The 23,047-nt window shown below is 47.6% G+C and overlaps 2 protein-coding genes and 1 long non-coding RNA gene across 11 annotated transcripts in view; 1 reads left to right on the top strand and 2 right to left on the bottom strand.

The window, feature by feature from the left end:
- LOC119455312 (26S proteasome non-ATPase regulatory subunit 3) overlaps positions 1 to 4,873 on the bottom strand; it is a 68,788-nt gene extending 63,915 nt beyond the window's left edge. The window contains exons 1-2 of the mRNA XM_037716714.2: positions 4,807 to 4,873; positions 3,271 to 3,385 (exon numbers count right to left, since the gene is read on the bottom strand). Of these exons, the coding sequence (XP_037572642.2) occupies positions 3,271 to 3,379 (109 nt within the window). The 5' untranslated portion in view covers positions 3,380 to 3,385; positions 4,807 to 4,873. The remainder of the gene's footprint in view (positions 1 to 3,270; positions 3,386 to 4,806) is intronic.
- Positions 4,874 to 5,032: 159 nt separating this feature from the next.
- Positions 5,033 to 23,047, top strand: part of LOC119455311 (amphiphysin-like) — a 160,852-nt gene continuing 142,837 nt past the window's right edge. For all 9 annotated transcript variants that reach the window (XM_049668698.1, XM_049668699.1, XM_037716712.2 and 6 more), the window contains exon 1: positions 5,033 to 5,109. In XM_049668698.1, coding sequence (XP_049524655.1) covers positions 5,041 to 5,109 — 69 coding nt within the window. In that variant the 5' untranslated portion in view covers positions 5,033 to 5,040. The remainder of the gene's footprint in view (positions 5,110 to 23,047) is intronic.
- LOC125946200 (uncharacterized) lies at positions 16,159 to 22,199 on the bottom strand. The gene is made up of 2 exons (XR_007467455.1): positions 19,601 to 22,199; positions 16,159 to 16,490 (listed from the first exon to the last, which is right to left on the bottom strand). It is a non-coding gene; the product is annotated as an uncharacterized LOC125946200 (long non-coding RNA).

Raw genomic sequence — 23,047 nt, 5'->3', positions numbered from 1 at the left:
ACAAACCCTGTACTCTTCATTCTCGATGAGGACCTGTTCCTCCCTTCAATAACGTCTTCAGCGTCCGCGTGGATGAGGCGGACAACGGCATGGGCCTGCTACCACTTAGGATATGCCCAACTCCAACTCTTACAACTGCTGGCGAGGCCACGACCCCAACTCCTACAACTGGTAACAGCGGCGGCGTAGGCTAGAGAGCGACCCACAGTTGGACGTCGACCACGACTCACAGCTCCAACAGCAAGTAGCATAGTGAACAACGTTGTCGCGAACACAATTTCAGAGGATTGTGGTTTCGCCAAATGTTTAATTACGACCACAATTTGGCCTGCTAAGGTTGACTAAATAAGAAACTTCACATCCATGGCTTGTGTTCTGCGGCGGCAAGAGCCGAGTGCAAATTTGAGCGACGACTGCGGTCCCCTTTGGATATTTGTGAAGAAGTTTGACGAAAGCAAGCCGGTCGTTTGTCGGTGTGCTGCACTATCGCCCCGGTAACTGGACATGGTGCACGCGCAAGATTTAGAACGTCACATGCACGTCGTTTGCCCATTAATCGACACAGATGCACCAATACGGCACGAAATGGTGTGCTATAAATTGTATAATGAAACTAATGAGCTACACGCCGAGCACATACGGCCTTATTCATTCAGCGCGGCTTTCCTTCCCGGCTGCCCCATGAAATGAGCGCCAGTTCCAATCATCCTTAGCTCGTCTGCGTATACACAAACACGTAACACTTTCATAAAACATTCGTAATGCATTGTATAGCACAAAACGATTTTCACTGTTTTGTGGCTTATATAAAATTATCCCACCGAATACGCCTACACTCCAAAGATGCCGACGCTGAAATCCATTGCTTAGGCTTGGATTGCAGGGCTAAGCGCTAGCCAACACATGTCTATGGCTGTGTGGTCGCTACTGAACACATCCTGCTAATTTGGCAACTTCATTCGAAATTAGTGTTTTGGTGCAGGTTGGCGCAGCTAGATGGTTTGCCGCAGCACTTTCATCCCTGCTCCTTACACATCCATCAACCATATCAGGAAAGACGGATTCTAGCAGGTTTATTAAGTAGTTTTGATATGGAGAGAACATGCAAATTAACTGTATCAGGGTTCGTACAGGTTTCCAAGAAAAAAATTCAAGGACTTTTCAAGGACCTTTCAAAAAATTTTAATATTTAATACGGTAGTTCACACACATTACATTTTATTGGACAGAACAAAGGAAAGTTATTTGACTTAGTACACGTACAGTTTCATTCGACTAGATGAAATTCTGAAGCTCAGGGCAGGTCTTTCAGTTTCTTTTCTATTTGCGTCTTAATGCTTTCGCTTTTGCTTTCAGCTTTCGCTTTTGCGGTCTTTCTCAAGCTGTTTGATTTCACCACGTGCGAGATGTCACCGGTTCTCTCAGCCTTTTTTTCTGCATATCTGTCAGCAAAGGCCGTTAAATCGGCAACGACTGCCTCAAGCTTCTTTTTCTTCGTCTGGAACCCTTCAACTTCTTCCATGATTGTGCGCCTTTTTGTCTGCTTTGAGTTTTCCTGGTACCGTTTCTTTTCCAATTCCAAGTGTGCACCGTAATGCTGCCTCGCTGCGGACACAGCTCTTCCGAGTTCTTTTGTTATAAGAACATTCAAAATTCCACCTGCCCTGTCCACTGCGTCACATATGATACGCTGTGAAATCTACGACAAACCTTTCAGATTCTCTACGGAGATCTGGCGGTTGACGCTGAACCCCCGTTCGACAGTTGCTTGCCCATGGCACAAAACAAGCAACAGCCTGACTGCTTTCCACAGCTCTTTGTAGGAGGGATTGAAGCTCAGGAGGTCATGAAAAAACTCATTCAGCCTGCTAAGGCTCCTCAAAATTTCGCGCGGTGGGGGTCTAATGTATCCTGCGCAACCCAAAGATTGTAATCGTCGTTGCTGAGCCAGGCGCTTTGGAATTTACATTTCCCAGGCATTATTATGAACCATGCGCACCACAACCGAAACGGGGGAAAAAGCAAACAAAGCATCGAAGACACCGGAGCGCACACGCAGATAAACAAAGCACAATGTGGCCAACAGAGAACGCTCAGGCTATGAGGCTGTACCTGTTTTTAGTGGGTTGTCAATAAATCGAGCCCAATGCGAACCCCCCCCCCCCCCCCTAAAAAAAAAGTGAAATACTACCAAATTCAACTTTTAAGATTCATGTAACTGCTTTTTCGTTACAAATAAGCATGATGGCACAATTTGTATTTTTCCCGAGGAGGTCGAGACGCTCTAGCCTCATTGTGGCCAGAAACTTATGGCTTTTGGCCAACCCCGAAGTCGAAGCAATAAAACAAAAATAAAAAAAGTGCACGACGGACACGCGCTCGCTTCTTCCTCGAGCAGGAAGTTTGACTTCGCGGTCCCGGCGTTGCGGAAAGCAATGAAGTTTGCCGAGACCACCCTCAACCGCCATATAATGTGAGTCGCACTGTCGGACCCCGTGAAAACCCCAAGAATTTAAGGGTTTTCAAGGACGCAAAAGAAATTCCAGGACTTTCAAGGCCTTGAAAACGGAACTTTCAAATTCAAGGGTTTTCAAGGATTTCAAGGACCTGTGCGCACCCTGCTGTATGGAGAACATGCAAAAGTTATAGTAGCTGCTATGCAGATTAATGAGCAATGCTTCTATGTTGGGGCTACTGAAGTTGCTTACACGAATAAACAAACAAGGATTCTGTGTGGCTATTCGAAACAAACTGATAGGAGAGCTACTGCAAATGCCACACCCCATTCCAAAGTGTCCCAATCACAACGAGATATGACCATCATGTTATGATGATAATGAGTTATAATAACCAGCATCAAATGCAGGACTGCATGAAAGCACTGTATGACTGCACGACTTTAGGAACCAAATCAGCCATTGTGGTGCAGTGCAGTCTGGCAGTGAGGTGATAGAAGCCACAGTGAACAAGGCAGTCACAAACCAACAACAATGTGGACGCAGTTTTGCTGGACACAGCAGTTCGCTGCGATGCACAGTTGCCCAGACCTCCCCGAATTCTTTCAGCTGCCATGCATATGCAATTGCTGAGTGCAAGCTGTCACAGGCTGCATCCAAATGTGGCAAAGGTTCACGAGAGCTCATGCAAAGTGGTGGCTGGTGGCGAAAGAAAGTGGAGCAGGGTATTTTGAGCCTCAAATTCCTTGCAGTTGAACCAGTTTCGTTACACACAATGCTGGTTGAAAGTAGCCAGCAAGGCTGCAACGCTCACCTTCGATCGTCAACGTGTCTGGGTCCGCCTTGACGGCTTCTACTTCGGTTCCGGCTGCAGCAGGGCTGTCCACGTTCTTCATTTCCACGTCTGGCAGCTCGGCAACCATCTTGCGCTGGCATGTGAACACCGACATTTAATCAAGGACATGTTCCAGCGCAGAAAAAACGTGACAAAAAGGACGACAGAAAATGTTGAGCACGGGTCTTCAACTGTATTAACTTTGAAAAGAATGACAGCAAGTCACGTGGTTACAGAAAAGGCACATCTTGGCCCATGCCTACAAAGGGAGGTCAGAAAATTAGTAAACTTGACTAATGCCACTATTAATCCCGCAAAGCACGAAACCCTTGTCAAGATAATCAAGCTCTTTTTTGTTTTCCTCAAAGCAAAAGAAGGAACGCTTACGCACTTGCCAGTCTCATTTGATATACAAAAACGCTCCATGTATTAATCTGCACTTTGCAGCTTTGTATTTCCCCAAGAACATGTGCGTTGCCAAATAAGGGCATGCAAAGGCATCATCTGCAGTGGTTAGCATGATGGCCTGATCCCGCCAAAGCCTGTACCTGCATACGGTGCTCAACTTGCGGTTAGCACACCTGGCGAACGTAGCACTTGCCACAGGACAATTCCAACTAGCCCAACTCTCAGCCTTAAATACCGACATTTAAGCAGAGCGGAATAACGCTCAGAGCACTCAAGAACAATTAATTGCTGGGCTAGTTAGTCTTGTATTACTGATGAGGAGAAGGAGCGCAACAAAATAGAGCGCACACAAGGAGGTAAGATAAAGACAAGCGCTGCACACAACTGTTCAATAGCGGGAAGGGTTGCATGCATCACACACATGCATCACATTGTCACGCATGCACACAATAATAATACAGACACAGATATCTCAAGAACAACATATGCAAGTCAAAGACGGTTGCGCAGGAAGTAAAAAAAAAAAAGAAAAAAAAAGAAAAGCAGCTTGAAAAGAAGTTCCCCTGGTCGCCTGCCGTTCAGTACGGTCGAGCCAAAGACCGCAGCGCCGAAGCGACGAAACCAGCTAAACATATTTTAACAATATTTCGCATATTAATAGGATCGCTTCCTTACTTTCCAGGACAGCTCGACTAAAGCCAAAAGGTAGGAAGAAAAACGAAAATGAGCAAAAATGAGCAAGTCATCACTAGTGTCACGAAGAAAGAATACGAGAACTTAATGCCGAATCACGATTAATCAATTCCGTGCATGAATAGCGGCGAGCGTTGGGGGTCCGTTGCAGTTCACTGATCAACTCGCCAGTCAAGTAGCACCAGATCTACTTGGACATTACTAAACAAACAACGAAAGTAAACAAAATGCCTTCAAAGCGATGCACAAGCTCATCTTGTGATGGAAACATAACGAGCACAGTCGTGTCACTACGCATGTTTCGCACAATTATGCGTTAAGAACAGCTTTGTGTAAACACGTAAGACAATTGTTAACGTCATTGTAACTCCTACTGGCCAGAAAATACGGTAGCGCATGAAAAATTCTGCTTACCGGCTCCTGTTCGCGTGCACCGCCTAGAATAGTGGAAAGGCGGAAACCCTTAGTAATGATGGCGGGCACAACATTGGTACCGCAGCAAAACATTAGTATAAAATACTTGTAGAAAAAAATCTAACAGCACTTTATTCTTGTTTACAAAACAGGTAGGTGTATTTTCAATGAATTAATTATACAATATTTTGATAAAGCTTTATTTATAGTTTAGAGCTGCAGTTGCGAGCCAACATGGCAGACGGCAAGGGTGGATCGTTTACCAAGGTCGTCCAAAAACATGCAGGACGTGCAAAAGAAAGGGTAAGTTGTCACGATTTTTGTAAATAATCAAAGCATTACTTATGCCTTCGACACTGCACAAATTGTAATTGGAAGTCGGGCTCTGTTTGTCGTTTTCTAGTGCATCGTTCCATGCGCTGGCGTGGAGTCGGTTCCTACTTTCAAGCACAGTGCAACGCGGACGGGTCGGAAGTTTAGTTTTCCGTTCAGTTCGCGCCTGGATAGGGCGCTTAACGTGTCCAGCTCACGTGTGCGTATATTTATCGTGCGCGAAATCAGTGTCGCTGCGCTGTGGCAGTATGCTTCGGGAGTTGTTTGCATAGCGCCTCGCGGGAACGCCTCCTTTTGGAGCTGTGCACCTGAACGCGGATTTGTGTTTGGGTACAGGTCGCACATCTATCTGTAGCGTCTGCCTCGTGCGCGGACGCCGAGCGATCCGAAACTGGTCGCGGAAAAGGCTGGTCGCGAAATGGGTTATGACGACGGTGCGCGTTTATTTACCGCGCGTGTCGGCGGCACCTTTCCATCCCACGTCCCGTATAAGGGTGTAGTACGTAGGCTGCGAAGCGCCGATGGCAGGCGTGCTTTGTGGAGGTGGCCACTGCTGCGTATTTTTCAGACGTTGCACCATCTTTCGCATTTCGCCCGAGTTTCTTCCGTTTAAATTCGGGGTTAAACGTGCGGCATGCGTGGAACCAGGTATGCTAAACCGCTTTTTAACCGCGGCAGGTCAACTTCCCGCATACAATCACGGCTAGATCATCGAACACCCAAAGCGCGTTGTCACACGCAAGTGTCGAATCAGCATGCAAGTTTGTGTAAGCAAAACTGCTGGTCGATGCTAGTCGTCGCCATCAGCCACTAAATACCTGCACGCTTGTGGAAGAGACATCGTTTAAGCATTGCAATGCGTGTGCCTCTTGTCGTGTAAACTTCGCGGTTTAAGGCACGGTTTATCTAACACGTACGTACAACAGTGCAATAAATGCGGAATAGTACTGTGCAATATTCATCAAATTTCATTTTCTTATGTCGTTGAAGGTTCAAACTTTGTGCTAAATTGTTACTACGGTTGGATGGAGAATTCCGCCAAAAGTACTGAAGTGCGACTTAACCTTCATGAAAATACAATTTTCTAAGCATTTGTGAAAATAAAGACCACCTTTAATTTAAGAACATTACTCCCATACGAAAGTTGTTGATCTGTAATAGCACTCGGTAGAAACATCCTGTATTTAGAGGTGAGTGAATATCAACTTTTTCGAATATGAAGTAACAAATTTCGAATCAAACAGTCAAGTGCAGATGCACAATTTACAGCAGGAATATTTGTTTAGATATAATTAGGCACTATATGCTTGTACTGACTGGTGAAACAAGGAAAGAGCTAACTATCGGTAACAATTATCTATTTTTAACCCCTTAACTGCTGATGATAGGAACTGATGATTTATTGTCATCCCCTTTAATATGGGTGGTCGCAAATGGTCACCTAACCTGCTTGATTTAATCGGGTATCCTGCATTTTTTTCATTCTAGCATTTTTGTATAGATCGATCTCTACAGTCTTCTTTTTTTTTTTTCTCCCATAATCCATAAGCTAGCCATCACGAGTGTCCTCTGGTGCCGATGACGAGTTAAGCCGTCATGAAGTTTTTGCATTTTTTGCTCATGTGTTTTTATTTTATTCATAATGCCTTAATTACAGGCCCAGTGAAGGGCCTTGAGTAAGGGGAGTAACTGTTTCTACAGAACAGAAAAATGTTAGTATCAAATACAAAGGTAACAAAATAAAGGCTGCAAATAGTACAGTTGAACATAATACAGTGTTATCAAAGAGTGTATTCACTTTATCACGTGAGTTTCGTGGTTTGACTTTGATGTAACGTGGCGCGGAAGCTTGTTGCAATGTGCACTTGCACGAGGCGTTCGGTTTGTTGTAATTTTGATAAGAAAATAATACTTAATGACTTGCACCAATGTTTGTTGCACTTCTAAAAATGTTTTCAGAATTTCTCATGGCAGTTAAGCTATTCGTTAACTGAACGAATAGCTTTTCATTATCTTTACAAAGTAACTTTCCAAAAATGAATGGCTGCTGTAGAACCAGCTTTCTGAAAACACAAAGCTGTGCGGTCAGCGGTAGCAAATGCAATTGGGTGTTTGCTAGTGCACTGTGCTTCCTTCATGCTGCAAAATGTGCAGCGGCAGAGGGTGTGCTATTGACCCTTTTCGCGGAGCAGTTTGCTCTAGAAGAACGAGATGGCGCCTTCGGCGGCGCGCCATACGTTGCCTCGGCGAATGCGCACGAATACGGAACCACTACTGCTTCTGCCCTGCTACTGTTCGATCAGCTGTCGGAAATGCAAGTGGGTGTTCGCTAATACACTATGCCCAATTCATGCTGCAAAATGTGCAGTGATAAAGGGAAGACGTGCATGTGTGGTAGTTAGCTGCAACAATAGTGATTCGCATATTAAAGAATGGAATCAACCTGTGTCGCCGCTGCTACATAAGGACTGCCTGTGTTGCCCGCCCTTCGCGATGCACAGCTTTCCTCAAGGATAAAAAAAGATAATTTATCCGCTAGCGCTGTATAGCTAACCTCCAAAGGAAGGACTTCAACTCCGCAACGTCGGCACTTAAGAGTGAGTACCGCTCGTTATACCAAAGGAAGTAACGCCAGTTACTGGCATAGTAAGTTTCTCGCACGTTACTCACACACATCTACCCCCACTCGCCCAACTTACACCCACCCTTTCGCCAACGTATCAATAAGTGAATGGGCGCACACTTCAATCAGTGTGCCGAAGCGTGAGTGACGGCGACTATACCGACAAGACACGAATGTTGGGAGCTGAACTATTCGTGACAGTGCACAGAGGAAGCGAGGGTCTAGCGATAATACGTCCTTGCTGCATGCTACCGCAAAATACAGAACATTTACATATTCTGAGCTTTGTGCGCCGCAAGAACAAATCTATCGCAGCAGAGCACACCCGCAAGCGACAGTGGCGCACCGACGAAGGCGGGGGGGGGGGGGGGGGGGGTCGGGTGTTACCCCCCTCCCGGAGGCCGAGTTAACCCCCCCCCCCCCCCCACGTGTCCAGCCCCACCAGTCCAACGTACAGTGTTACTACAATTGAGGAGGTGGTTTGAGGTCGAATTTTACTGATTAACTAAAACACTCTATCATTGTCCTGTATTTATTCATTCACTCTTAACTTACATTGAGTAAAACGCTGAAGCAATAAACATCGTCATCATCCTTAGTGTCATTATATTATTATAATTATTAGGCATTTTATTTGCTGCTGGATTCCTCTGGCTAAAGCAAGGAAATTGCATATTATGCAAAATGCTCCGCATTTAGTACAAGCATCGTATACGCTGATCGCGTCGTTTGGACAAGGCGTAATGAGCTCTGAAAGCACTTGCATGTCCTCTAAAGCTGTGGCCAAAGCTTCGTGTCGTCCACACAGTCACTGTCTACGATATGCGTCGAAACGGAGGTTTGCTGCGCCGCACCGGCGTCATGCACTTGCATTGTAAAGACGGAGGCAGCTGAGGCAAGCAATGGACGCGTCACCCCGTGATCAAACATGGCAGCGCCCATGGGAGCCCCGGGAAAAGGGTCAATAGCTGGCTGCAACAATAGACTGGCATATTAAAGAATGGAATGAATCTGCATGACTAAGTCCACGGACCGCTGCTACACGAAGATGGCCTGTGTAGCCGGCCCTTCGCGATGCATGTTTTTCCTCGAGGATAAACAAATCCGCCACCGTTCTATCGCCAAGCTCCAAAGAAAGTGACCTCGGCAAGAGTTTGTACCGCTCGTTACGCAGTGACAAAGGGAGTAGCGCCGCTTATTCGCATAGTTTCTCCCACGTTATCTACGGACATCCACCCCGATTCGCGCCCGCTTAATTGCCCACCTATCAAGAATAAGTGAATGGGCGCACTCTTGAATCGACGCGCCGAAGCATGGGTGACGGCGACTACACCGACCGCGCAGAAATGTTCGAAGCTGAACGTTTCGTGACTCTCCACAGAGTTGCTGATTGTCCAGCGATCGCAATGCATGTGGCGCTCGAGGCAATCCATGATTAAAGTCCTTGATAATATTAAAGTACCGCCACTCTGCCGCCGCGCGACCTCCTCGCCCTTTGCGCGTCCCCTATGCAGCAGCCGGTCTTGCGCCTGTTTTCCTGCACGACGATTGGTCTCCCTGCCGTTGCCCTTGGAAACGAGGGGATCTTGCGTTTTGCTTGTTTTGATTTTTCGTTCGCGCCATTTTCCGCCTTAAAGCGTTGCACGCTGTTTCGTGCGCTGTCTGCTAGCGCTGTGCCGTGCTGCTGCGCATATAACCGCAGCAAGGAGCGTGATGATGGTTATGCAGCTTTTATGATACCGCAAGGAAAGCGTGATGGCTCGCGCAAGCAGTGGCTGCACAACATTGGCCGAAAGAACAGTGTTGTTTGCGTGGTAAGGCGCCTTTCTTATTGCTCGTATCAAAGCATCCCGTAAGGCTGCATTCTCTTTCTGATTCTGCTTTCCACTGAACAATTATGCCCGAAGATACCGCCTCTCGATCGCACGTTTCGTGATTGTTAGGATCCGTTGCCCCTTTTACTGAAAATCGAAATAGCGGCTTGTTGAGGAGTTATTCTTTCCAGCGCACTTCGATGTGTGTGTCAGTCACGTAAATACATCGAATGCAGGGCCTGAAAAAAAGTAATGGCAAGTATACCCGTGATTTTGCAGGTGCTGAGCGCTAGCCAGTCCATATTTTAAGGCGAAAGCTTTAGTTAGATTTGTTTCAAGGTTGCGTTGTGAGGTACAGAAAGTCGGGTGACCTAGGGAGTGCAAAGGCATGTCCAGCCGTGTATTGTAGATTAATAATTAGCAAAGTTAATTAATGACTGATTAGTGGTACCCGCCGTGGTTGCTCAGTGGCTGTGGTGTTGGGCTGCTGAGCACGAGGTTGCGGGAGCGGCCGCATTTCGATGAGGGCGAAATGCGAAAGCACCCGTGTGCTTAGATTTAGGTGCACGTTAAAGAACCTCAGGTTGTCCAAATTTCCGGAGTCCCCCACTATGGCGTGCCTCATAATCAGATCGTGGTTTTGGCACGTAAAACCCCATAATTTTTTTTACTGATTAGTGATTGGATTAAGGTGTAATAAGGAGGATTAGGGTGGATTTAATGTGCATGAAGAAGGATTAGGGTTGATTAGTGTGCATGAAGGATTAAGGTGAATTAGAGTGGAATAAGGTAGATTAAAGTGTATTAAGGAGGATTAGGGTGGATTAAGGTCTATTAAGGAGGAATAGGGTGGATTAAGGTGAATTACAGTAGAATTTACAAGGCTTTCGTATTCGCGTCTTTTAGGCGATAGCTAACGATGCCTGGGAATACTTGAATTTGCTTTGAACTGGACTGCCATGCACGCATGAGTGGGGGACGATTATCGTTTGTCCTCACGGATACAGGCAATGTGCGGCGGGTGTTCACATGATCACGCACCCTTGCTGTCCACTTCTTGGCGGAGGCCGGGAGTCTTCTCTTTAATAGCGAATGCGTTAAAATCGCCTTTCTTCGGTTTTGTTCTGTGGGTAAACTTTTTCCATCGATGTAACACGAGCCGAACTCATTGTATTGTCATTATGGTTGTGATGTAGTAATGCAGGGAATAATATGTAGGCAATGTTTAGCACTGCAACGTATTAGCCACTTTCATTGTATAAAGGGCGTTTTATTCATCCTTCCTGAGTGAATAACTCTTCGCTAAAGGTTCTAGCTATATACATTTCACTGAAGACCGTCCTGTTCAATCTAGAAACCACAGCGCAAAAGGTACTTTCACATTGAGACAAACACATGGACGGACGATGCACTCGATACTAAGTCATAAGAAGGCACGCTCAATATACCTGTGGTGCACATGCGCGCACACGTAAGAAAAAAATGCCAAACACAGAGGGTTGTGCCACAAGCAATATTAGATCAGATGCACAAAGTAAAGCGTCATATCATCAGCACCATTATCAGCCTATGTATATGTCCACTACAGGACGAAGCCCTCTCCCGCGATCTACAATTGCCCCTGTATTGCGCTAGCTGATTCTAACTTGCGCCTGCAAATTTCCTAACTTCTTCACCCCACCTAGTTTTCTGCCGTCCTCAGCTGCACTTCCCTTCTCTTGGTACCCATTTTGTAACTCTAATGGTCCACGGGTTATCCATCCTACGCATTACATGACCTGTCTATATAGCTCCGTTTTTTATCTTAATGTCAATTAGTATATCGGCTGTCCCCGTTTGCTTTCTGATCCACGCCGCTGTATTCCTGTCTCATGTTAGGCCTAACATATTTCGTTCCATAGCTCTTTGCGCGGTCCTTAACTGGTTCTCGAGCTTCTTTGTTAACCTCCAAATTGCTGCCCTATATGTTAGCACCGGTAGAATGCAATGATCGCCCATCTTTTCAACGACAATGGTAAAGTCCTAGTCAGGATTTGGCAATGCCTGCCCTGTGCACCCCAACCCAGTTTTCTTCAGTGAATTTCCGCCTCATGATCAGGGTGTCCTGTGACCTTGATAGCATTGTATCATGTGGTAGGAAAAAATGTCTGAGGTATAGAACGCGCCCTTTTACGTTGGTATGCCCCATACATGCGGCTTTAAAAAGCAACCGACCTCCTCATAAACGTTACCTTCAGCATTCTCGATGCTGTTATCACCATGTTTCAAACTTTTCTGCGCCACTGGCCCAAAATCGCACGCCTCCATCGAATGCTGCGGCCTATCCGCGAGAGCCAAGTATAAAAAGCGTGCGGCGCGCGAGGAGAATCGAGGAGGAAAGGGCGGCAAATCACACATCCCATCGACCCCCAGGTCGATGGGATGTGTGATTTGCCGAAATTTTTTCTAGTGCAGTCGACGACCGTACTCCCGAAACGGTTGCAGGACCTTCCTTGGTAGTGACATATTCTTTTCCGCAACGATAACATCATCTAGACCTACACCTGTCCTCCTGGAATATGACTGGAGCGCTACTTACGCCGACAGGTAGTGGTCTGAAACAAAGGAGGCCCTTGTGAGTGTTGAGGACAATTCACTTCTTGGCGTCTTCGTCTAACGGCAAGTGGTTGTAAGTGTGGCGGAAGTCCAACGTCGCCAAACCTTACCCGCCGTTTAACTTGGCAAAAATGTCACGCACTCGAGACAAAGAGTACTGTTCCGTCACCGTGGCCATACTAACGGTCATACGAAAATCGCCGCAAACTCGGTAAGACGCATCTGGTGCTGCCCATTCGGCGGTTTTACCAGCATCGGTAGCTGGTCCAGCGACTCCGACATCTTGTGCGTCAAGGCGTAGGCTACGGTGCGGGCTTCGAAGAGCCGCGGGCGCGCGTTTTCTCTCAGTTGAAATGTCACTGTTAGTCCTTTGTATAGTCCTGGGGCAAACACGTCGGCATACTCACTGAGGAGCACTTGTAGCTGGCTATATTTAACGCGACTGGTTGCACTGTCGCGACCACGCTACTCAGTATTACGACCCCGTTGAACGCCTTGTTTGTCTGCCGCATAACGACTTTCCGGCGCTGTCAACCACCATGCACTGTGCCTATCCACGTGGCAGTCATTTACGAAGTTGGCCCAAAAGGCTGGACTGATTTAGCTTCGTTTTGCGCAACGACAACCACTTCGTATCGTGCTTCTGGAATAGCGCCGTGGCACTCCCGTGTCCACCGGCACGGCAAGAGGACTGTCCTTGTCAATTGGCCTGACCTTGTCGGCTTCTTGGTGCGTGTACATGCAGGGCTCCGTTATCGTCCGATCTTGTCCTCTTCAGCTGCCATTGCGTATACGAGCCCTGTTGTCGTCCTGCCGGCTGTGCTGACGGCGCCCACTTGCGCTGCACTGGCACATTCGGCCCACTTGTCCTCGCTTGCCGCACTTGTTTCCACGCTGCGAGTCGCCCCCACACCTTCCACCTGCGTCGCGCCCACCCGGCTGCGATTTTCGCGATGTTTTCTTTGGTGTGCAAAGCGTACAGCAGGTCTTGACTCAGCAGGCTACATGCTCCTGGAACGCTGAGGCAACAAAGTCTTGGGCTTCTTCCATTGTAAGCTTCCGTTGCGCAGCCATGCGTAAGTACGGCAGCAGTGGCCTCGTCGTTGTGCGTCCGCCTCGGCTGCGGGAGGTCGTGGGTTCAAAACCACGAGGCCGCCGGTTGACCACCGGTCATCCAATTGGGGACAAGCGTCCCCCGGATCGACACTCGGCTTTATAGGGGTGAATCGTTCTGTTCTGGGCTTCGTAGGACGTCTTAATCGGGACAGACAATTCTGTCCCTTAACATGGGCTTCCATGACGAATTCCCCAAGTTCTCCGCTATAGCCATCGTCTAATTTTTGCAATGAAGTCATGAGCAGTTTCTGCGATCGCGTGTAGAAAGCATAGCTCGCAGCGATGCGCGTCAACTTGTGGCGCATATCCAAATGCCCGACGACTTGTTCGTGTAGCCAAGCTCGTCGACCATCTTCGGGTGGCATCGCGCTGTCCGTGAGCGACGCTACGAACAGTGCTCGCTTCGTCGTTGGTTCTGCGGTGGCTTCAACTTAAGCCTCCAGGTGGTCGTCTGCCCTTCCGCATCGGCGCACCTAGCGAGGAAGCGCCGGTGCTCTTCCTCGTCGCCACTGTTCTATCGCGTTCGCGCCGGTATCGAGAATAAAGTGACAAGCAAGAACGACTTATGCTGGCGAAACTCGGCTCGACTAGGTTAGTAAAGCTTTAAAACGCAGCGCGACATGAGACGACACGAAGAAACGCAACGCTGCATCACACGCTCTTTGTGTCTCAGTCGCGCTGCAGTTTTATCCAAGTATGAACCACCACTCGCCCAAGTCGGTTTTACTGCGACACGGGAAATTCCACTAGTGCCGTCGGAGGGAGCAAGTGTTCCTTCGAGGAGTGAAGTGAACCTTCGAATTGTTGCCGTCACAGTGAATGGCTCGCTATTTCTCCTCGAAAGATGGCGCACACGTGCGGGAGGGCTAAATGAACCGTTCAAGTATATTTCCGAGTGGTGAAATGTCATTTGATAGCCAGCGCTCGTGCTTTGACTGCCACCAGCGCGCAGCGGGCGAGTAGGTGTGCGCCTCTCTCCCTCTGCTTCCCCCGGAACAGGTCAATATTGTGCGCGAGGTCGCTGCTGGTTTTCTTCTCGCGAATGTTTCGTTTTTTTACAGCGTAAGCTGTTATGGGCTCATTCCAATAGCCGTTTCGGTTCGCTATAGTGTCCGCCGCCGCCTGCGCCGACGGCGTCCGGCGAACGTAACCGCTATCGCTGGAAATGCGAAAAAAGTGCCTGGTTCCCGCCGGGATCGAACCCGCGCCCGCTGCGTGGGAGCCATATATTCTACCACTGAGCCACGCAAGCGATTGATTGCTATCGGGCGCTTGGAAAATACCCTTCAAAGCAGGCGCAGACGCTCCGAGCCTCCACCAGTAGGGTGGCGCCATCTAGTTTAGGCGCCTACAAACGCATCGTGCGCAGACGAGATGCCATTCAGACGAGGCGCGCAATAAAAAAAAACGCGATCCCCCGTCTCCGCTAATTGGTGGCGCCATCTAGTTAAGGTGCCTGCAAACGCAGCGTGCCCGACATGTAAGTAAGGATGCCAGTTGTAAGGCTTGATCGGACTCAGCAGACTGCTGTGCAGAGAGCATTACAAGCCGTAGCTCGCCGTCGACGCCGGGCGGACAGTTCAGATCGTTCTCGTCAAAACAAGGCGAACAGACTGCCGCGAAGACCCTGCTGTGCGTGGTGCCCAAATTGGAGCTACTCTTGAGCCTCTCCACCAGCTTACGCTGCGACTGTGCTGCGTGTGCCGCGCAGGCCTGTGACTTTTAATGCGACAGCGTTAACGGCCCCGTGTCGCAGAAAATCCGGCAACCGGCGTACGATGCGGGTGGCGGAGAAAATCTCCAACCGCGCAGGCCCTTCACGTGGTGCAAGGTTTTGGTGAACAAAAATTGAATTTCTCACAGCGATATCCGTCAGAAAAATGGTAAAGTACGACTTTACCATTCGGCGTCGGATTCGCCGTTGGACTGTTTACCAATCGGCGTCGGATTACAATTTGAATGTACGAGAAAACCTAATTCTGCTACAGGGAAACTCAAACACAAACCCCTTTTCCAGCATTTCTACCAGACCTACAGCCGCGCGTTGCGGTGCGAACGGGTCCCGACAACGATATCGCGTTCTACTCTTAAAGGCGAAGCTTAAGCGTCCTCCAATTTTTTTCTTAAGTACGCGCGTGCGTAATGCTGCCTGTTGCCGCTGAAATTCCCGGCTAGCCATCGTAATTTGGCGCAGTGCCACGTGTTGGCCGCCTGAAGCAACGTGAGCAATTATTGCTCGTAGCGTTTGTTGATTTGCGATACTACACGTGGCAGCGGCCCTCATGACTGCGTCGTAGTCCGTCGCACGTATGCCGTCATCTGACGCGTTCCCCTTTTTTTTTTTTTTTTAAGTGCGAAGCATTTCTTGGCGAACATTTGCTACTTTGACCGTATCTGTCTGTCTGTCTATCTGTCTACCTAGCTGCCTACGTCTTTGTGCTCTCATGGTCGTTTCGTTAACTTGGTATGTACCAAAATTGGCATACTATGACAAGAGGATCTGACGAACAGAAGTGGTAGGACATGACATAAATGTCATGATATGCGTGTCATGTAGGTCATGACAATGACCCAGCGAAAAATAGTAACACTCAAAAACCAATGAAATGAGTTCGAATGTGGTACTAAGTGAAGGACAAGGCTAAAGGTTGATGGTCATAGTCATGAGCATGACTAAGGCTTTCGCCTTAGGTCTCTTAGTTGTAGCTTAAGGGACTTTTGGGCACTCGTGACATGAATGTCATGACATGCGTGTCATGTAGGTTATGGAAGAGCCGCCTACGTCTTGGTGCTCTCGTGGTCGTTTCGTTAACTTGGTAGGCACACTGCTTCGCATAACAGCGATTCCCACAGGGCGTGTTATCTGCAGGCTTTCTTTTTTTTTTTAGTAGCTATTGCCGGCCTAACAGTCTGCGGGATATGGGCGAAAAGCGATCTCGGTTTAAACACATAATGCGTTTGTGGCGATGCGCGGTGCATTTTTTTTTTCTTTCCATGGTAGGATCTATATAAAGCTGTGCATTGGCTGGAACGTTCCAAATAAATTTATATAAAACTACCGAAAGTAAGAACGATTCCTCAGTTGTGATAGACTGTACGGGTTGCTTTATTTTACTGTTAACATAATTTTTAAAGGTCACCCGTAGAATGCCACAATTCTACTTGTGCTACTCTTTGCCCGAGAAAGCAAAGTGAACATCTGACTAACGAATTTCCCCAAATTAACTTTAAAACGATTACTTCACGGCGTAAAAAATGCTCGTGTTCCGTGCTCTGGGGGCAGATTAAGAGAAACCCAGCTAGGTGGTCGAAATTAATCTGGAGTCCCCCGCCACAACGTGCCTCATAACCATATCGTAGTTTTGGCACGTAAAACCCCAGAATTTAATTTTGAATAGAGGCCTTATATATGAAAAGAGGTGGTGTGCGTGAGCCATCTTTCTGGCATGCTACATGACTGCACGGAGTTTGCATAATCGGCGAGGAGGAACGTAGCCTCGAACCTCCTCGCACTGGTACATGTGCGGATCGCCGTTTCTCCCACTCAGGGTGCTACCACAGCGCTGTATTCGGCTGCAAACATAACTTTCGGAAGTGAACGTGAAGTGTATCTTCAGCCGCGGCGACTCCGCTGCGGCGGTTGCAGACAAGCGTCCGCTTTGGATTGCCTTCATAAGCAGAACGGACGCCATCAGATCCTTCGCGTTCCCGAGATAGTCAGTGAGCGCACGGTGACGAACTGGAAACCCATGATCAAAGTTGGATATCGACGGAATGTGCCTATTCGAGTCGGTCAACTAGCCGAATGGACCAAGTCATTTCTTCGTTCAAAATGATCTGTTCAATTGTGTTGTAAGGTGCTTGGCAACCAATGTTCTGGTGCAAGTTTGCCGGGGACGTATTACGAGAACGGTACGTGCCGACGAAGAAAATGAAGGCGTATTCTTTTTCGTTTTGTAACCAAAGCCACCGTGTGCCGGCCGCCCCTAGTTCACTAGGCCTCCCCCGTGCTTCCGAATCGCGACGGCAAGCTGTCTGGCCGACGTCGCGCATTGCGCGCCGTATTCAGAGAATAAAATTGCTGTGGCAGAGAGTCGAGACCTACGAGTGCGTGTATTCGCGGCCACTGTCGCCAGGTCTTTTTATCGAGTACTCCGTGTTAACGGCCCTCCCGGTCGAGTTGTTTTACAGCTTTTTATTTCGTGTGCCGGGTAAACAAACGCTGAACGCATTGTACCGCGAAAATTTTAGCAGTGGGAACCTTGTTTCCTCGGTGCTTCGCTGGTGCACCTGTGGTTGTTTTCACCTGATAATTCTGTCACCTGTATGTCTAGCGTTGAGCTTTAAGGATGGTGGGGCGCAGTGCCCTTGGCGTGCGGCGACGTTCGCGCTTGTTCTCGAGTTGCCGCGGCGATGCACCCGAAACATGCCTCGATCGAGTCGACCGCGGACGGAGTGCGTTGGAGGGATCGGCGAAATGAACAAGAAATGGTGGTGTGGCATACTCGCACGAGGTGAGCAAGCTAAGTATAGGAATACAGGCATTGCTCGGCGCACGTGGTGCATTCTCCGTTTTTGCCATATAGGAAGCAATATAATAATTAGTGGTGCTCACTGCTGGCCTAGCTCTTTCTTTTCCGCTATGGATTACGAACATTGAGAGATCGATAAACCATGCGCCAGCCAAGTTTCCATTATCAATTGCTTGCCGAACTTTATCTGTCAAAAATATTAGTGTCACCTCAGTTGAATTTTCCTCCCTGAACCCAAATTGATTGCCGATGAAATATGGACTTTCGGCAAATAGTACGATAAGCACATTACGATTGGTTTCTCGATGAGCTTGCTAAAAAATACAAGTACAGCAGTGTGGCTTGAGGCTTTATTCACATTAAGATATGGAGTGGGCCTCGCCGACCTGTCAACAGTTGGACAAACAGCTGTTCATGCTCGCGTATACCGCAGCGCTTTTCGATCTCCTCGGGTGCTGAAAAGTGCACTTCCGTGCCAAGCAGCAACGCGGGCCAAATCGCTGCGCCAAGCGAGCAAGGCCGCAGTCGCGCCATTCCGGCATTTGCCTTCTCTGATTGCTACTTTATTAGGCACTCTTGAAACAACTGGTATATACCTTTCATCCCCATGCGCAGTGGAGCTTCGATAGCGCTCTGTCCCTTTCCGACCGCTTCCTTTTTCAACTTCTGCGTGACTTTCGCAGACACATTCCGGCGCTGCAGTCGCTCATGGATTTGGCAGATCTCATAGTGATTCCATTTCGTTTCGTTCGAGCGCACATTTTCCGAAATACTTCGCATCTTAGTTCGCGTCCGTCACCTAATTCCCACCCTCACAAGTACAGCGGCGCTTCCGGCTGCTTGTGTCTCGCAGACTAGTATAACATACATAGGTTTACGCGTAACACCGGCGTCCTTGGATGATTTTGCTTTCTGGTCACGAAACTTCCGTGGGAAGCACCGAAGTAACCGCAACGGGGCGCAGCGTTACGGAGCTTGTTCTGCGGAAATCCGGCAGGTACAAAAAAAGCCGCCTCCCTGAGCGACAGGAAGCTTTCGCGGTTGACGCGGGCTGGTCCGTGACCTTTCCGGGACCGAGGAGGCACAGCGAGACTGAACTCGAAGCGAAGACGCATTTCGCACGCGTCGCTCGATTTCTTTTCGTATTCTGCGATAGGGCATAACGGAAGTTTGTCAGCACGTGCGGGGTATCGGGGTTAAAAAAAGAAGCGATGGTTACGAATATTTGCAGCTGCGTCGCCTGGCTAATACTATCCTATATACTGCATATTGTAACCGGAGATCCGGTGACAATGAAATTACGCCGCCGGGTGACGAGATCCACCGAACAGATCCCAGTTCTAGACGGGCGGAGTAGCTATTGTGTGTATGTATACCGCGAATAGAATGCGTAATCGTTAAGGTTCGTACGGATGAGCTTAGCTCAATCATTTGGGGTTCCTATCGCCCACAAACAGGTTAAAGTTTTTGTGAAAGCGTAATTTTATGAATTACAATAGACATTCTTATAATTTCGTGTTCGGCTGGGATTTTAACTGCCCCTCCATTAGCTGGGGAGGCGATGGTCCGGAACCCCCATCTATAGAGCCTGAGAAGCCGCTGTCGATCTTGTGCTTTATCACGATTTCACCCGACTAGCTGAAAAAAAAAAAAAAAAAACTTCCGCTATACTAGACCTTTTTTTTGTGTGTGATAGCATGCATTGCCGGATATCAAACTTCAACGTGTTGGATGGTATATATTAGTGCACTTGGAAATTGAACTGAACCGTGTAAGAAAACTTGAGAAAGTGATGCGTACAGTTTCTGTCGTTTCACGCGCAAGCGATATGTAGCACGAACTGCCGATGCATCGTATTCTTATTTTTCGTTTCTCTCGTGCTCAGTCGACGACCTTTGGTGTTTCTTAAAGAACCTTGTGACACGCTGCGTGCGTGATTTCGTGCCAATGAAATAAAGTAAACTTAGCGCGTAACCAGTGTATCCGTGTAATGAAAGGCAAATAAGAAAGCAACATAGGCGAAATCCATCAACGAGCGCAATGCAAAAGCTTACGGCTGTGTGCACACAGCTGCTGATCAGCATCGACAATGCTGAGGATCATTATCACAATTGTGCGATGAACAATCTTTTGTCCCCAGAAAAGTTCCGGCGCATTTCGGGCCTAAGTACTTACATGCCAAAGTTGTAACTGATTAGCATGCAACAGCGGAATCCTGTAACTTTCTGTTCAGTATTTACAAACGATAGCGGTAAAACGTCAGATCATTTGATAATATACTTCCTATCGGCGACATCTCAATATCTTTTACTCAACATTGACGCTAAGAAATCGCCTGGAGTCGACGGCATCGCCTTTCTTGTTCGATACTGTTGTCAGATAAATTAATCCTCAAGTAATTGCTAAAGTGAGAGCTGTCTGTCTACTGCAAATTTAGAAAGATAATCCCCACATATCTACTAAAACTGACCGCCCAAAAGTAGTCTCTCCTTCTCGGCCAATTTCGTTGTTTTCTTGTGTAAAAATTCTCCAACATATTGTATTCAAGCATATTTCGGCATTTTTAGAAGCTGATAACCTTATTGATCACCGACAATATGGATTTCGGAAAGGCCTATCAACTACAGCACAATTACTAGAAAATGTTTATGAAATAGCCTGTTTTATATAAGCAGGGTAAAGTTGATAATATTTCTAGACTTAGAAAAAGCTTTCGATCCAGTTAAACTATTCTCAAAACTTTACCCACTGCTTAAGCATATATCGAAGCATATATCTTTCGCAAGTAACAAGTGGTTATGGAAGGTGAAAACTCCGAGCACTCGCAAAGTTCAGTCAAGAATACCACGTGGGTCGGTACTTGGGTGCCCTTTCTTTCTAATTTTTATTAATGGCATTGTTCACCCAGTTTCCGTCAAAGTAAGATCACTTGCAGATGACTGTACTAAGAAATCCGTAGCCCTAAGAATCAGGTCACTTGAAAATGTCCAGTCGTGGTGCGCCAATTGGCAGATGATAATCAATGAGAAAAATACCGTATCAATAACGAAAACGCGCAAGCAAAAACCATCTAAATGCAGATGTTCTACGAATGATCATGAGTTATCCGCACTAGAGACGTATAAGTACCTGGGAATTTTAATGACTTCAGACTTGAAATGGAACGAATGCGTTTCGTACATTGAAAAGAAAGCAATGCGCAAGTTGGCTACCTGTAAAGGGTAGGCACCTCGATGCGCGAAATAACTCTTAGTGTAGAAAACCTTTGTTCGGCCGATTTTAGATTATGCGTGTACTGTTTGGGATCCCTGCACACAAATTAATCTAAAAAAAAAGAAAACGTGCGAAGGAAGGCAGCAAGGTTTATAATTCTCACAGTATATACACTTGTGCTAGTACACTTCTAAAAGATGCCCAGCCTGAACCTTAGCATGTACGGCGGAAACAAGAATTACTGAAACGCATGTTAGATCATAATCAAACTGACACATGGAAGATGAAGTATACGTGTAGAATTGCTTCTACCCGATGCAGTCGCACTGAAAATTTCAACGAATACTCTTGCAGAGCGGAAGCATCTAAACATTCTATCTTTCATCTTACCGTCAGCCGATGGAATGAGCTACCCACAAACACTAGAATTTGCGACAGTTCGTATCAAAACTGGCAGTCATCTTACTTCTCGTCACTTTTTCTTTCTCTTCCTATTTCGATGTCCTGATAACACGCAGTGTTCGACTGATCCAAGGCATCTTCAGCATCTACTGAGTTGTCGGTGATGTGTGCACACGCAGGCGCATTTGTCTTTGTTGACCACCGCTATTTCTCGGATCGCGCCCGTGTTCGCGCCGTGGCAGTATGGAATGCGAAGTTTCCTCGCACACATTTTGAATGAGATGTGCTCCCCACTACTGCCTGAGGTTTCTGCCCAGACGGGCAGTAACTGGAAAAAAAAAAAGATATTTGCGGGATGCTGTGTGGATGTATATGCTGCAGCTGGCTTATTTACTGCGTTCGCGCCTTGTATCTATGCAGCATATACGAAGTCTGTTAGAAAAATATTCTACCTTTGGCGGAAGAGAAAAAAAAAAAAAAAACTGGCATAACTGGAGCGTTGCAAACCTAATCGCCCTCAAAGTAGTCTCCTTGGGACTCCACACACTTCTCCCAGCAGTGCTGCCATTGTTGGAAGCATTCCGAGAAGGCCCTCTTTCGGAATGGAGTTTAGCTCAGCTGTCGTTGCAGCCATAATGTCCTCTCTATTCTGAAATCGCGCTCCTTTCAATGGCCTCTTGATTTTGGGAAACAGCCAGAAGTCGCAGGGAGCCATATCAAGAGAGTATAAGGAGCCTATTGAACTAGAGGAGTCTGGTTTTTCGCCCCCCCCCCCCCCCCCAAAAAAAAAAAAAGTCGGAATCAAGTGCGAGGAATGTGCAAGAACATTGTCGTGATGGATGCGATGCGCCAATTTCCTGTTGACCACAACTCCGGTCTCTTGCGCCGCACAGCATCACGTAGGCGACGGAGGACATCCCTGTAGTGATTGTTTGTCCCTGTGGTGCGTACTCGTGTGTACCACAGCGCGGGAGTCAAAGAAAGCAGTCAGCATCACTTTGACGTTGCTGCGTATTGGCGGGCCTTCTTTGGTCTTGGTGACGTAGAATGCTTCCACTGTGACGACTGGGATTTGGTTTCCGAGTCGTACCCGTACACCCATGACTCGTCACCAGTGATTATGGTGTTCATGAATTCGGGGTCACTGTTTGTGGAATCCAGCACGTCCTGTGAGACTTCAACACGAAGTTGTTTTTCCTTCACCGTGAGCAGCTTCAGCACGAATTTCGCCGCACCTCTCTTCATGGCCAAATCTTCGGTCATAATGGAATGTGCAGAAAAAGTGGTGATGCCCACCTCTTCCGCAATTTCTCGGATAGTCACACGATGGTCCCGCATCACCCCAGCAATGACCTGGTCATTTCGGCATGTTGATGGCCGACCGGAGCGTGGCTCGCTCTCCACCGATATGCGGCCGTCTTTAAACCGGTTTTACCACTCCTTAATCTGTGCTGCTCATAGCATCGTCACCGAAAGCCGTCTGAATCTTGAATCTTCCGAATGGTTTCCACTTGGCTGCCGCCCAGTTTCTGGCAAGATTTGATGCTGTGAGCGCTGATCCAATCGCTGCGTCATTTTCCTTGCAATAAAAAAAAAAACCCGACGAGAGCACT

This window comes from Dermacentor silvarum, chromosome 6 (genome assembly GCF_013339745.2).
Source record: "Dermacentor silvarum isolate Dsil-2018 chromosome 6, BIME_Dsil_1.4, whole genome shotgun sequence".
NCBI lineage: Eukaryota > Metazoa > Arthropoda > Arachnida > Ixodida > Ixodidae > Dermacentor > Dermacentor silvarum.
Note: the sequence above shows the minus strand (reverse complement) of the source record. Positions and strands in the feature narration are given on the sequence as shown.